Consider the following 15,557-nt stretch of genomic DNA (forward strand, 5'->3'; position numbering starts at 1 on the left):
ACAGAGGGAAACAGAAGGAAAAGGAGTATTTCCTTCCACTAAGATTGAAGCATTTGAAAGCTTGTAAACTACGCTTTCAACATGTCATTAAAACCTTGCACTTAGACCACCGTGGTGGTGTTTCCTTAACTCCCTCAGTCACTACACTTCAAGACATTATCTTAGGAAGGTTTTCCTTAGGGATCTATCTGCAGACAGAAGTAAGTCAAGAATGGTGACCAGCAGCAAAGAAAAATAAGAAGCATCTAAGAAATTAGCTCATTGGAGGTGGAACCGCCAGTTTGTGCTTACTTTGTCATAGTCATATTGCGACGAGCACCTGCTATCAAATCTAAGATACAGGCAGCGAGCTCCTGGAATGTGGACAGTTTCTTTAAATTTATAGTTGTCTCGGACAGGGTGGACTGTTTCCACAGTCTTCCCAGCAGCCCACGGGGCAGGAATCTTTAAACCAGTGAGAAAGCCTGGCTCTTCCTTCTCTTCTAGCATTCTAAAACAGAGAAAGAGAAAGGGATTTAGCTTAGCAGCAAGGAAAGAAAAAATAACGTAAACACAAAATACCAAAGGTTAAGAAATTGCTCTTTAGTTTTCCACAGCATGCAGTATGACAACATTGTGGCTTTTGAATGCTTGATATCCATAGGCAATCAGAAACATCGGAAAATTCCTATATTTAAAGGTGTTTTTTCATTTTTATTGTTAGATACTACATTTACATTTTTTTGCCTCTTTTTTCAAGGGGGAGCCTAAATGATTGCCAGGAAGACAGAGATACAGTAAAGGCCCTTTGAGATTGGCCACATTCCAAATCCCACAGGATTAGTGCCCTGTAAAATGTCCATTTGTTGATATTTACATGCCAATTGCTAAAACCTCCATGAGGCTACATTAAACTACCTTTCACTGTAAATGTTTACTAAAGAAAGGTGCCTTCTAAGGTTCCCTTACCTACTATAACTGAACTCTCAGGGACTTCACGGAGCCTGAAGTTGTGGAATACAAACTCCTAAGACTTAAACTTAGCTGCTGGGGAACTCTCTTATCCTTTCAGCTCTGCAGGTTGAGCTGGAGGGCTGCACTGTCCAATACAGTAGGCATGTGTGGCCATTTAAATTAAATTGAATTTAAGTAAACTAAAATTTAAAATTCAGTGCCTCAGTAGCCACACAGCAAGTGCCCAGTAGCAATCAGTGGCCATGGCTGACAGCACTGGGCAGCACAGACGCAAGTTTCATCGCCGCAAAAGGCTCAACTGAACAGCACACTGCTTTAGAGAAACCCAGGAAATCCTTCCTTTCTGATCAGTTTTTTTAAAAAGACAGCTTTAATGAAACATAATTGACATACAGTAATTTGGACATATTTAAAGCATACAACTTATTAATAGTAAGTTTGGACATTTGTATACACCCCTGAAGTCTCCTTCTGCCTCTTTGTAATCCCTTCATTCCTACCCCAGGCAATCATTTATTTGCTGTCTGTCACTAGAGATTAGTTTGCATTTTCTAGAGTTTTACACTTAGCCAAAAGGCTGAGAAGGGATCTCTACAGTTTTATATAAATGGAATCATATAGTATATGACCTAAAGGGACCTGGTTTCTTTCAATCAGCATAAATATTTTGACATTCACCCATGTTGCTGCATATAACAATAGTTCATTCCTTTTTATTGTGGATTAGGAGTCCATGTTTGGATACACAACAATTTATTTCTCCATTCACCTGTTGATGGACGTTTGGATTATTTTCAGTTTGGGGCTATTCTACCTAAAGCTGTTATGAACCTTAACATACAAGTCTTTGTAACCTGTGCTTTCTTTTCTCTTACCTTAAAATACTTTTAAGTATTTAACTTAAAAGTAGAATAGCTGGGTCATATAGTAGGTGTATGTTTAACTTTTTAAGAAACTGCCAAACTGTTTGCCAAAGTCATAATATTTTACATACCCATCATTAGCATAGGAGAATTTCTGGTCAGTTTTGAACTAATCTCTTGATCCATGGGGAAATTTATTCTAGCCAGTTCCTATAAATCTACAAAGCAATTCTATAGTTATCTAAAATTTTGATCCTGAAGTTTTTTTCTTTTCCCAGTCAGATAATCCTTGCTAAAAATCGCTGGTGTAAAAGGAGTAATAGGCTTTCACCAGAAGAAAAGAAAAGGGTTCCTGCAAGAAGCAGCACTGGTTACCTCTCATCGGGGAACAGCCTGCACTTCTGGTCTGAGGGACCACATGGGGAACAGAGCAACTCAGCAAAAACCGGACACTGGGTTTTAAGCAGCAAAGCCGTCTGAAACACAAAACCATCATCAGGTTTTAAAGTGCTTACTGTCAGTTATCTGGATGGTATGAGAGTCAAGTTTACAATTATCACTTGCATCGCCTTTTTACAATCCTGGTCTGCCCTCCTTCACTAAGAAATGCCACTTAACATTATTTTACTTAATGCTGGACTGGAACACATTATTCATTCATTCATTCCCTAGGGCATCTCTTAGTAAGGATCATTTATTAAATATATTAGTTACTTTTAGCTGGCAAGGACTTCAGAGATGAAATATAATGGTAGGTTTATAGCAGCATTGTATATTAGCATTTTTACAGCTGATCAGCAATGAACACTTGCTAAAAGACTACAGTAAGTAATTCAGTCAAACAAACAAAATGTTTCCCTTAATATTCTGGTTTATTTCTATGATATGATATTTTTCTTCATTCCATCATTATTTCCCTTGGTTTCTGAGAGACAGGGTTATGTTTATTCTGCCTTCAGTGAAAGCAAACAGCCTCACTGTGAAGTAGGTTGGCCAAAAGGCAGTTCGCTTTGGCTCACCAAGGATCGTACCTGGCTGGTATAGAGTACCAGCTGCACTAGCTGAGGCATCAGGGCATCGGCCATGATCAAAGTCTGTAAATTTGGATGCATCAGGGAGGTCAGTAACACTGGAAGAAGGTGACCAAGCATAGTAGCCTTAGTAACTTGTTCCAAGCCTTTTAACCTACAAAAAGTTCAAGAAAACACACAGCCTAAGCAATGCCCGATCATATGAAGCAGCAACTAACATCATCTTTAGCGGACAGATTCTCTTAAACTGCATCTCCTTAAACTAGTTAAGCACTTACAGTTACAGCAATTCAGTTCACAAATTTCCCACCTTCTACCACTGAGGGAGAGGGGAAGAATAGAAAGCTCTTACTGGATTTCACCTTCAGTATGTCACTTTTGCCAAAAAAGGTTTACGCGGTGCATTTCATAGCTCCTTTGAAGCACTTTAGAAATGGGTTCTAAAATGCCAGTGGCTACTCTAGGTAGTCACTACCATAAAGCTCCCTTGCCCGTGGGGCTGTGGTCACTGTGCTGCACTGGCTCTGAAGAGGAGGAAATAAATGGCTACGACCCTGATTCAGCTCCGGTCGCTGTGCAATCCCTTCCTGGCCTGGAGAAACTGAGGCTCATCTGGGACATACAGAGGCTGATAGGCTTTTTCTCCCCCCAATTCTTTTTATTGTATTAAAATGAACATAAAATTTACCATGTTAACTTTTTCTTTGTTTCTTTTTTTTTTTTTTTTGAGACAGAGTCTCACTCTGTCACCCGGGCTAGAGTGCCATGGCGTCAGCCTAGCTCACCGCAATCTCAAACTCCTGGGCTCAAGGGATCCTTCTGCCTCAGCCTCCCGAGTAGCTGGGACTACAGGTATGTGCCACCATGCCCGGCTAATTTTTTCTATATACTTTTAGTTGTCCAGCTAATTTCTTCATATTTTTAGTAGAGATGGGGTCTTGCTCTTGCTCAGGCTGGTCTCGAACCCCTGAGCTCAAACAATCCTCCCGCCCCGGATTCCCAGAGTGCTGGGATTACAGGCGTGAGCCACCGCGCCCGGCCTAAAATCACATTCTTAATATCCCTGTCCTCTGCTAGAAGCATTAAGGTATGCAGAAAGAAATGGGTTATGGAAATTCCCTGGGCTCCTTAGGACATTGGAGTTGGAATCAGAAGCAGACATCACGTCTGCTGGGCTATCCCACTGGACTGTGCCACGTGTCACCAAGCCCCAGTGCTGTGCCTGTCTGGATTATATTGTTCTCAATCCCAACCTCTCGTCTACTCTCTGGGAGTGGGCAAGAACCAAGGCCATGAAAACAGTGTTACTGAAGCAAAGATTACACTGCAGGATTGTTTTAGATCAACATCTCTAATGCTCAAATCATCAAAAAAAAAAAAAAACACAGCACGCAACTCATCTCTAAAAGCAAACCACAGCAGAAATTTCAATGTGAAGCGCTGCGAGAGGGCTTTGTTACTGTGAAAGAGAAGTTTACCCTCTACATGGGTCACTCATGTATTTGGAGGAGTAAAATTACAGTAAAATCTTGAGATAACATGCCAGTGTCATCTTTTGTGAAGCAGTTGACTGACTATATCACTAAGTATTTATCATAGGAAAATAAGTACGTGTGGTGCTAAGCTCAAAGAATTAAAGGAAAGGCCAGTTTGGGAGTGGTGGCAGAAGTCCCAAATGTCAGTGAGGAGGCTGTCCTCCACAACCTTGATGGCTGTTGGCCCAGTCTCACCTCAAAGCACATTAAAGAGTTCGACTGCGCTTGGCATTGAAACGCTTGCCATTTCAACCTATTCTCACAACAATTCCTCTCTATTAAATCAATCCCTGTATGTTCTGTTCTAACAAGATCTCACTTTCATAAGCAAATTTTTCTTCCTGAAGGACAGCAGGTCATGGTCCGCAATCCATGTCCTCACCTCTGCTCACGGTCTGCTATGTCACTATTTATGAGGGCAGTTGTGACCTGCTGTAGCATTTCCAACACTTCATCACATCCAGTCAGGATTTGGGTGGCAAGAGCCAAAATACTCACTTTTAGCTCCTAGGTAGAAAATAGCATAATATTATTTTTAAGCTTTGTGACGAACATACGCTCACAATGACAACATGAAATGGTCTATTTAATGATGCATTTCCAAATGAAATAATGAGGTGGCCAGAATAAGCCCAAAGCAGTAAATTCTGCTAGGATGGCAGTAGCAATTTGACTTGGGAGGCCAAGGTCTGGGTGCTGACAGAAATATGCAGCATTTCACAGGGAGCACACTGGGTCCCTAGGAGAAAAGGCCTAGCGCCCATCCCATCCAGCACAAGAGAGCTCTTGGTGGCCAGCCCAGAAACTGTCCAGGTGGAAGATTGCCTTGGGTGGTATGAGGATAGCTAAAGAGAAAAACAGAACAGTAAAAGGCGCATGTATAGGCGGTGAATAAAATGAGACAGAAACACAACATTCCGAAACAGTACAAGTGACCTTTTACTTAACGTCTTAAACCCATTACACTTAAAATCAGGCAAGTTAAAAAAAATCAATTAAAGTAGCAGGCAGTTACAGGCTATTAAACAATAAGAATAACTGTTAGAGAGTTCATGGGAGTACAAATACTAAATAATGTGTTAAGAAACACTAGTTAACATCATAGAAATGTTTAGTTTACAATTATTTTCTATTAAAAAAATACAACCAAGCTAACCCTTTAGGTGATACCTATGTGTTTTTTATTTTTTCCCCAGAAATACTAGACAACTAAGCCTTTATTAAGAGTCTTTATATTTCTCTCCAGGGTTTAATTAAGAATTTATAACATTTAACCTTCAAATAGAAAAAAAACTGCTTTTCACTGTTGGACTTTTCCGCTTTTTTAGTATAATTAAGATATTAATATTTTCTATCATTAAGAGAAAAGGAGCTCTGACTTGACTCCACAAGCTGAATCGAGGTTTAAGAGTCACCCTAATGACATGAGCGATCACCTACTGACCCCAACCGTGGGGCGGCAAAGTGTCAGGTATTTGCAGGGCTTGTCGCTAATCCTCACAGCAACCTGTATTACAAGGAAGATGTTATTGTCCCTTTTTACTGATATCCTCGCCTAAGGCAAGAGAAGCTAAATAAATAGGATCAACAACTTAAATTAAAAGTTTATGCACGCCTTCCTGTTTAAAAACTGATTATGTAATGAGGTAAACTCATAAATATGAACTATCAAATGATTTAAATCGTTGTGTATGTACACAAAGGAGTAAGAAACGAGCAAACTGTAATAGCTTTTATGGCTTCCTTGGTTAATTTTTCAGTGTGTTTAAGTCAACATTTTAAGGAAGAATAAAGTTCTTATTGATTTCTCAAATTCTCCCACAAAGATGAAATTCTGAAGAACAATACAAACACCAGCCTTGAGCATCTGTCAAAATTATAACAACCACAGCTATAAAAAGTCTTTGGACTGCTATAAATTATCATGTGGGAACAAATTATTGAGTTTACACAGAAGCTAACTTAAAAATAATTACAGAAAATGAAATGAACTACAGGTTTAGAAATTAAATTATTCAATACGAAGATCGAGAGAAAATTATCACCTTTTTAAAGTTATTAGAATTGAGAGAATATAATAAACCATCCAAAATGTCAAAATTGTTTAAAATGCTATGCTCCCAGATTTATTTATAGATATATATATGTGTTTATACGTATATAAAACTTTCAGGTGCAGATGAGATCACTTGTAAGTGCCATATTTTACAGTTCTTAAAAGAAGATGGAAATAAACAAAGGCACAAAAGGATTGACAGGAGCACATGGATGACACATTATGAGAGTGTCACAAATATGGTGACCACTGTGCAATGACATAAAAATCTATAGAATGAGTGGCCTAATGTTACCTCTCACAAGAATATAAGCCACAGGTGAATTCTGACATCATAATACACAGAAATTTAGCCAATTAAGCTGCTTTGCACACTGGATAGAAAGCATCGTTAAAATAAAGCTTGGTGTTTACCTGTACCTTCAATGTCTCTCCCTGCAAGGAGTTGTCACTGTCATCATTCTCATCAGGTTTAATCAAAATAGTGTTACTGAGAAGGTGATTCTGAACTGCCATCAGATAGCGCAGGCAGGAGGATGCAGCCTTTAATACAAATAAGGGCATTTAAATGATCTAAACCTACTGAAAGAGCGAGCATGTAATCCTCATGTTTTTAAAAGGTTTTGACAAAGGAAACAAAAAGAGAAAGTACAGAAAACAGACCAAGTTAGTTTCTCAGGTGATTTATTTCCACATGGCTTTCAATACATACATTCACACATTTGCTAGAACTTTCTGCCTTCGGCTACACAGTCCTCCCTAATCACTCAGAATACTTACTTGAATTTCTGCCTCTTAATACTTCTTTCCCCCTCCCTCTCACGTGCATCTCCATTACAGAAGACCACTAAGCCCTTAAAAGAATCTTTTAGTTCCTATCATTCTCTGTAAAACACTGATGGTTTGGAAAACAATGCTAAATTAAAAATTAATAGGGAGGAAAAAAACCCTCATTAGATAAAACAAAGACACCCAAATTTGGAAAATTTATTACATTAAGCAATTTAAGCAAGAGGAATAAGTCTTTGGAAAAGGTATTTCAAGTGGATTTGTCTAGTTCTACATTTCTAGGCTGAGCCGTTACACATTGACTTTCATAAATTATTTTAAGTCTGTCTTTGTAAAGTGAGTGTGTATGTATGTGTGTATAACACACCTCTCAATATAGGAAAATGAAAATAGGGACGCTTGATATAATTTTGCTTGCATTAAACACATTTTTACTTACAGGCACAGTTGAAAGGAGCTTTTGAAAATCATCTTTAGAGACAGTTTGGCACTTGGTGATTAAGATACAGGATTCTCGTACAACAATCTTCAGAATGTAGTGTAAAAGTTCATCATTTAGTCTTTAAAATGCAGGAAAAATGTAACAATAAAATATTGATGGTTTATTCATAAAAGGATAAAGTTTATACAACTGGTATGAGATGACAAACAGAAGATACAAAATTAATTGGTTCTGCAAGCAAATCATCTTAGTGATGATGCTAACAACTAGTTATATTATCTAAATCAAACTTATAGAAACCAAATGGCACCCAACCACCTAGCCAAAGTATTTTATAAATGACATAGAAAACCAACACCTTCCTCACCCTCACCAGCTCTAACAGGCACACTCAGCCTCTCTTGCAGACGAGCAATGTGGACCGCACCTGAGTCAAGATCTCTCGAATAAGTTCCATCCCTTACTTCTGCTAAGGACCCTTTCCCCAGACCCAGATTACTCTAGTGATAAAACTGAAATGTGCTATTATGGGTTCTGAGGGCAACTGTGGAATTTATTATCTTTCAATTGGTCCATGGTTTAGGTTTAGCATGCTAATGATCATATTAGCTATCACAGGATACTGAAGTTGATGAAACACATCTAAACGGAAATTAATGACTTACAAGAATACAAAGAAAAGGCTAGGCGAGAATAATGTAACTAGTGTCACCTGTAATGATCATCTTCATCGCTGCCAAATCGGTTGTTTTGAAGCTGTTCGGCCAAGTTGGTTAGGATCACATCCCGCAGCTGCGAGAGTCCGCTGTTTCTCTCTCCTAGCACAGAACAAAGGTCCATAAACTACCCAGATAAGGCACTTAGAAAACTGATGCTGGCTGGGTGTGGTGGCTCACGCCTGCAGTCCTAACACTCTGGGAGGCTGAGGCAGGAGGATTATTTGAGCTGAGGAGTTCGAGACCAGCTTGAGCAAGAGCAAGACTAAAAATAGAAAAAATTAGCGGGTGTTGGGGCGTGCACCTGTAGTCCCAGCTACTCAGAGGACTGAGGCACAAGGATTGCTTGAGCCCAGGAGTTCAGGGTTGCAATGAGCTACAATGATGCCACTGCACTCTACCCGGGGCAACAGAGTGAGATTCTGTCTCAAAAAAAAAAAACAGGAAAGAAAACTGATGCTATTTTTGTTTGCGGGTCTTTTTTTTTTTTTTTTTTTTAGAGACAGGGTCTTGCTTTGTCACCCAGGTTGGAATGGAGGGCCCGATCACAGTTCACTGCAGTCTCGAACTCCTGCACTCACACAATTCTCCTGCCTCAGCCCTGAGTGGCTGGGACTACAAGCGTGTGCAATCATGCCAGGCTAATTTTTCGTATTATTATTATTATTTTTTTAAGAGATGGGGGGTCTCACTGTTTTGCCCAGGCTGGTCTTGAACTCTTGGCCTCAAGCGATCCTCCTGCCTTGATCTCCCAAAGTGTTGTAATTATAGGCATGAGCCACCAGGCCCAGCCAAAATAGTTTTTAATCAAGTAGACTGTTGACAATCTAGGGGCAGGCATAGGGAACTGGACTTATACAAACCGCAGCAGCAAAAACTACTTTATAACCAATTGGACTTTTTTAACCCAAATCCAAGTGTAATTACCTTCTTGATATAAAGTGTGACTTCTAAATCCTTAAATTAATGTTGCTTTTAAATGCAGACTGTCTTTAACACAGTACCTTTTGTTGCTGTTTAACTTAAAAAGTTAGGCTCTAATGTGTGGGAAAAAACTGGCTTAGAAATCACCAAGAAGTCATTATTTTAAAACATTCGTTAAACATCTATAGTCCCATACATTATGGTAAACAGTGGAGATAGAGGTTTAGAAAGCTTAAAGATACATAAAACCCATAGCTTCTGCTTTCAATCTGATTTAAGTGTTGGCATATATGCAGATACATTTTAAAAATATGCTAACAGATATGAAGAAAAAAAGTATCAATTATCTTAATATCCAGTTGTTTCCTTAAGGACAAAAAAGGATGGTTGTTCAAGAATAATTAAAGGATAACTCTCACCTTCTGTTAAGACCAGCTTAAGTAAGTTATTGATTTCAGTTTCACCTGGGTACAAGATATTTAAACCAGAGCTGAAATGACAGGAAAGTCAAAAAGTTTTTAAACCAATGTTCTAGAAAATCCAAACTCTAAATATTTAAATTTTATTTTTATTAAAGATGCTCTGAAGTAAGTTTTATCACTAAAAAGGCATTTGATTCTAAATTCACTGTCATGATCCAGTCCAATCACTTCCATGGTAAACGGCACCCTCTCCTCCTCCTCTCAGGAATTACCAGAGTGATAACTTATTTGGGGCTACATGCAGAACTGGTTAAAGTGAATTGGCAAGCTACGAAAAAAGTCAATGTTGTCAAGCCTATATATAAACAGATTGTGCCCCCCAAATTCACTTGAGAGAAGGAATTTCTAATTCTCAGCTTTACCAAAAGGGCAGGAAGAATAGTATTGAAAAGACTATCAGAATTTTTTTCTTTTTTATTGAGGTTTGACATACAATAAAGTGCACATATTTAACTTATATAATTTGATAAGTCTGATATATGTATATACCTATGAAACCATCACCACAATCAAGATAGTCAATATATCCATCCCAAGATAGTCAATATACCCTAGAAGTTGCCTCATGGCACCAGATTTTAATCATTACCTTAATGTTCAACAGAAAGAGAGCCAAAGCATATCCACTGTGGAAGGAAAAGTAATTCTGTGTCATCTATGCTCACCCCTGTCACGTGGTTCTTTCAGACTAACTACTCAGTTCTCTCTTGGTCACTAAATTATACTTGGTCACATTAAGGTTATATTCCTGGATAAAAGTTCATTGAACTAAAAAAAAAAAAAACGGATAATAAATTGAAAATGACCTCGTGTCTAAGACGGTTTTAGCAGATTGATAAAGGCTAACAGTGTTGAACACTCGCTTTGCATCAGGCCTTACCTTGGGCAAACCTCACAAACCCACATAGGTGCTATTTTTACACCCTTCTCACAGCTGAGGAAATGAAAGCCTCAAACCAAGGTCACGGCTAGTAAGTGGCAAAGACTGGAACTCAGATCTGCCTGTTACCAAAACCTGGTTCTTAACCACCTGCCACACTCTCTCCCAAATGAGAACATCAGCTTGCAAGCGATCAAAATATCCCTTTAAAGGGGTTTTGTTTTTGTTTTTTTAAGATCCAAAAGGTGAGATGAGGAAATGTAGGTACACGGCTGGCTTTGGTCCTCTGAGGGTGGGGCTCCAAAGCCCACCCCAGTTAAATTATCCCCAAGGCATGAAGACTGTGGGATGGGGTGAAAGACATCTACGCTACCAGATTGTAGGAAAGATTCCCATGCTTTGACGGAGAATCATTTTGCAGAGAGCACTACCAAAATCACTTGCTGCTCACCTGATGGCAAGGCAGACTTCCTTCTGAATTTCAGGGCAAATCTGATCTTTTGGTGCCATCAACAACTGCCAAAGAAGCAATCCTGACCGTCGAATGATGTCTCGATTTCTTTCAGTTTGTGGGCTGAAGAAAAATTTAAACACCACCTACAGAAACATAAGGAGTATATCTGAAAATGCTAATTCTGCTGGGGATAAAATTATCCCTGTGAGAAAAGTACATGGTAGATAGTCAGTGGACAAATAACCAGGTGGATTTTTTAACCACAATCTCTTCTATTGTATGTATAACGGTATAATTATAATAAATATTTTGCATATATTAATTGCAATGAGCTACGTATAGTAATACTCCATTATCTGCAGTACAATAAATATGATAATACTAATTACAGGATTAGAAGGTGGTAAGATGCAAAACAGGAATGTCATTAAATTTTTCTTGGGCCGGGCGCGGTGGCTCACGCCTGTAATCCTAGCACTCTGGGAGGCCGAGGCGGGTGGATCGCTCAAGGTCAGGAGTTCGAGACCAGCCTGAGCAAGAGCGAGACCCCCGTCTCTACTAAAAATAGAAAGAAATTATATGGACAACTAAGATATATATAGAAAAAATTAGCCGGGCATGGTGGTGCATGCCTGTAGTCCCAGCTACTCGGGAGGCTGAGGCAGTAGGATCGCTTGAGCCCAGGAGTTTGAGGTTGCTGTGAGCTAGGCTGACGCCATGGCACTCACTCTAGCCCGGGCAACAAAGTGAGACTCTGTCTCAAAGAAAAAAAAAAAAAAAAAAATTTTTCTTGTAAAAGTTAGCTGGCCAAAGCCAAGGTTTATGTTTCTTTTTCTCTGTCACCTTATTTATCTCAAAACAGTGTACTTACCTGAAAGACGACGAGAATGCAGCGTATAATACAGGTATCTCCGTTAACCATGGCCTTCTCCATAATGTCACAAATACTGCTAAGATGGTGTGCTTCAATCGGATGCTGCTTGCCCAAGACACTTGTGATTGGAAGATTGGGGTTGGTAGCAAGAAGATTGAGTTGGTGTATGCACATCGCACCAACATGGTGCAATAACTGGTTTATAACCTCATTCGTGGTTATAGCCTCTTCTAGAAGATGAAAGGGAAACTCAGTGAGGAAAGACGTCTCTATGGGTGGTCCTGGAGGAACAGACCTCCGACTTACAACAGGTGCACACACACAAGGAGAGAATATCTTTGCTACAGTCTCTTTTGCTGATGCTCAAGAACCCTTCTCCCTGCCACTGGTGCTGGGGTGAAAACCTGGGGAGTTCTTTTGTTTAGCACACAAGTGGCTACCACTTACTGAGCTCTTTCTACATGCTGAACAGTGGGCTAAATGCTTTTGAGGCATTACTCTACAACGGGGTTCTAAACCTGCATTGCAGGGCAATAAACCAAGAGTGTCAGAGGGGCTAAATAACTTGCCCCAGGTCACACAGCTAAGAAGTAGTAGAGCTGGGATTTGATCTCAGGCAATCTCAGCCCACAGCTCCTGCTGGTAACCATTCTAGTAAAATCTCTCCATCTTCTATGGCTACTCCATGGTAGAATCCCCCTGTCCATAAATCTCTCTTTCCATAGTACCTCCACATTTTAATCTCGTTTAGTCATCACAGCCTAGACATCCATCAATTAAACCTGTAATGGTTGACAAGCATCTTCTTAACTCCTGGCCATAAGCAATCTTCCCACCTCAAGCCTCCCTGTGACTGGCCCCAAGTGATCAATTTTAAGGTCACTAGTAGTAAGTCATGTTGATATTATGTACCCTTGAATATGATACAATGTGAAGCAGATATCACTTCTGTGGTATTCCCCCAAATCCATAACCTCAGTTTAATCATGAGTGAAAACTCAGATGAAGTCAAATGGAAGGACATTCTACAAATGCCTGACCAGTACTCCTCAAGTGCCCCTTTCTGTTCTTCAGGGAGGTTGACTCTATCAATCTCTGTGCCATGTTTGCTGATTATTTCTTCCACCATCTCAAATCTGCTGTTGAGCCACTCTACTGACAGTTTCTTTTCAATTATGCTTTTCAAATCCACAATTTCCATTTGGTTCTTTGTTTTTTAAAATTCTTTCTTTACTGAAATTCTCTATTTGTTTAGTCATAGTCATCATCTTTCCTTTAGTCTTTAAAACTTGGATTCCTTTAGTTCTTTAAACATATGTATAATGGCTGCTTTAAAGTCTTCATCAGTTCAACACCCAGTATCCCCTGCATTGTGTGGTTACTGATTTCTCTGCTCAGTTTATTTTTTCAAATCCTGTTCCTTTCTTTCATTTATTTTTATTATTCTTGTTTCTATTTCTAAACCTGGCTTCCTAGGGCCACCTGGTCACCCCTGTCTGTATTCCTTGGTGTTGTCAACCAATGATTAGTCAGAGGCTGTGCTCAAACACCTTGAGCAGTAACACTTACACCCTGGATGGATCTGTGTGTTTTGGGGGAAGCACACCAAAGTTTAGGTACTTTTGAACTCTGCCCTAGTTTTTACTTTCTGTTTGGGCCCTCTCACATCTTTGCATATGTATACAGGCCCATGTGTAGCCAGAGACATGTGAACAGGCCTCTTCTGTGCGGTGTGTGGAGAGTTTATCAAGGTTGCCTAGAGCTTTCTCACTATCCAGATCTCACTCGTAAACTTCTAGCTAGTCTGCTGGTCCCCTGCTTGCCCTACCAGGGCCACGTCTCAGGCCAGCTAAACCACAGGTCTGCTCCATTTGTTTGCCACCAGGATAACCACGGTAACTGACAATGCTGTTGGGCATGAGGTCTTTCCACGCTCTGTGCCCAATCAAGCCAGTCCCTTCTGGCAGCAAAGATGCTGCTTTTCACAATCTGCCCCACCCTGGGAAAACTACTGTGCTGACCAAGCTTGACGCCGAGGACAGGCACAGCCCCAGCCAGGAACACCACAGACTCCCCCTTCTTCCCCAAAGTTCAGTGTTTTTTAGCAATAACCATTCTCAATTTGGTGTATGCCTTTGGCCAATTTCCCGAACCTGCAAATAGTTGTTTTTGTTAATTTTGTCTGTTTTAGTATTGCTTTATGGGGAGAGGACTTGCTGAGTGATTCACTCCTCCACATCAACATAATTGGCTTTGAAAACAAGATTTTAATTAATTTAATATTAACTTAATATTACGAATGTTCATCGAATATTAAGAAATACAAAGGCCCTTCACTGGTAATTCTCCTAACTATAAGCTTATATACAAAGAAGTCATTATCCATGTAAAACACTGTAACAGCATATAATCCATGCTGAATACAAATAATCAATTTTTACACCAAAGTTTTGACCACCATTTCAGGAGGGACATAACAATTTTCCTTTACAAAAGTCTACGGGCCACCTCAAAAGCTCTATTTACATACTTCTTTACGTAATCATGAACCAATCTTTCAGGGTGATAGATAACAAAGGATTTTGGGTTTCTAAGTTCAAAGAGGGAAGGCTGGTGATACATTCTGGAGTTGGTCTATGTTCGCACCTACTAATGCTGCTGTGTTCTCTCATATTTCAGGGGGAAAATCTCTTCCTGCCAGACCATGACTGCACCTCACCTTTGGGCTCAGTGATGATGTGGCTGACTCCCAGCCTCTGGCAGACGTAATGGAAGGCTTGGTTCCCAGGGTTACACCACTGATCGATGTAGTCATTCGAGCACGTCCACAGCATGTTGTTCACTGTATCATAACAGGCGCCTGCAAAGAGAGCACACTTTATTCAATTGGCGTGTCACCATCTGCCCGTATACATAGTTCTCATAAACACTGCTAAAGAGCGGAGGGGCCAGCACTCCTCTCTTGTTGACAGTCCACAGCCCCACTCCCACAGATTTACCTGGCAAAGCACTAGGTTGAGACTCAGCAAGAAGCCAGGATTTAATTTTTAATTGTGCTTAACTCCTACATGGGAAGGAATAAATCTCACAACATAGGTATGTCTTAGTAACTGATTTATATATGACCTACTTACAAAAAGGATTTAAGTGGCTTACATTAAAAACCCAGGTACAATAGGACCAGTTAACATTAACACACAATAAAAAGCCCTAGTAACTGAGCCCAAACTTTGATATAAGCTTCCTAGCAGCCAGGGCAAAGAGAAAATCCAATATGCTACATAATGTTCATTTTCTAACAAGCATACCAATTCCTCACAGGAAATCAACCTTTTTATGGCATGAACTTTGAGAATTTGTTATAAGCATCAGCACACGACCTAATGGACAGTATCTTCAATAGCAATTTATTTAGAAGAATTTTACATATGGCAATTTCTTGTATTGATTCCCCAAATCAAAGAATACTATAAAAAAAAGTCTTTCTTTTCAAGGAACTAGAATGCCACAGGGAATTGGAAAGATTTTTCAAGAGAAAGTTGCTAAAACTTTAAATT

General features: G+C 39.7%; 1 protein-coding gene across 3 annotated transcripts in view; it reads right to left on the reverse strand.

The window, feature by feature from the left end:
- HECTD4 (HECT domain E3 ubiquitin protein ligase 4) overlaps window positions 1-15,557 on the reverse strand; it is a 160,266-nt gene that overhangs the window by 74,872 nt on the left and 69,837 nt on the right. For 2 of the 3 annotated variants that reach the window (XM_069496936.1, XM_069496935.1), the window contains exons 11-21: window positions 14,720-14,860; window positions 11,998-12,230; window positions 11,124-11,269; window positions 9,730-9,800; window positions 8,383-8,488; window positions 7,668-7,788; window positions 6,854-6,982; window positions 4,766-4,890; window positions 2,849-3,002; window positions 2,193-2,293; window positions 292-490 (exon numbers count right to left, since the gene is read on the reverse strand). In XM_069496936.1, the coding sequence (XP_069353037.1) occupies window positions 292-490; window positions 2,193-2,293; window positions 2,849-3,002; window positions 4,766-4,890; window positions 6,854-6,982; window positions 7,668-7,788; window positions 8,383-8,488; window positions 9,730-9,800; window positions 11,124-11,269; window positions 11,998-12,230; window positions 14,720-14,860 (1,526 nt within the window). The remainder of the gene's footprint in view (window positions 1-291; window positions 491-2,192; window positions 2,294-2,848; window positions 3,003-4,765; window positions 4,891-6,853; window positions 6,983-7,667; window positions 7,789-8,382; window positions 8,489-9,729; window positions 9,801-11,123; window positions 11,270-11,997; window positions 12,231-14,719; window positions 14,861-15,557) is intronic. The other variant, XM_069496938.1, reaches the window with a different exon arrangement.

The sequence above is a fragment of the Eulemur rufifrons genome, chromosome 21 (assembly GCF_041146395.1).
Source record: "Eulemur rufifrons isolate Redbay chromosome 21, OSU_ERuf_1, whole genome shotgun sequence".
In the NCBI taxonomy this organism is placed as follows: domain Eukaryota; kingdom Metazoa; phylum Chordata; class Mammalia; order Primates; family Lemuridae; genus Eulemur; species Eulemur rufifrons.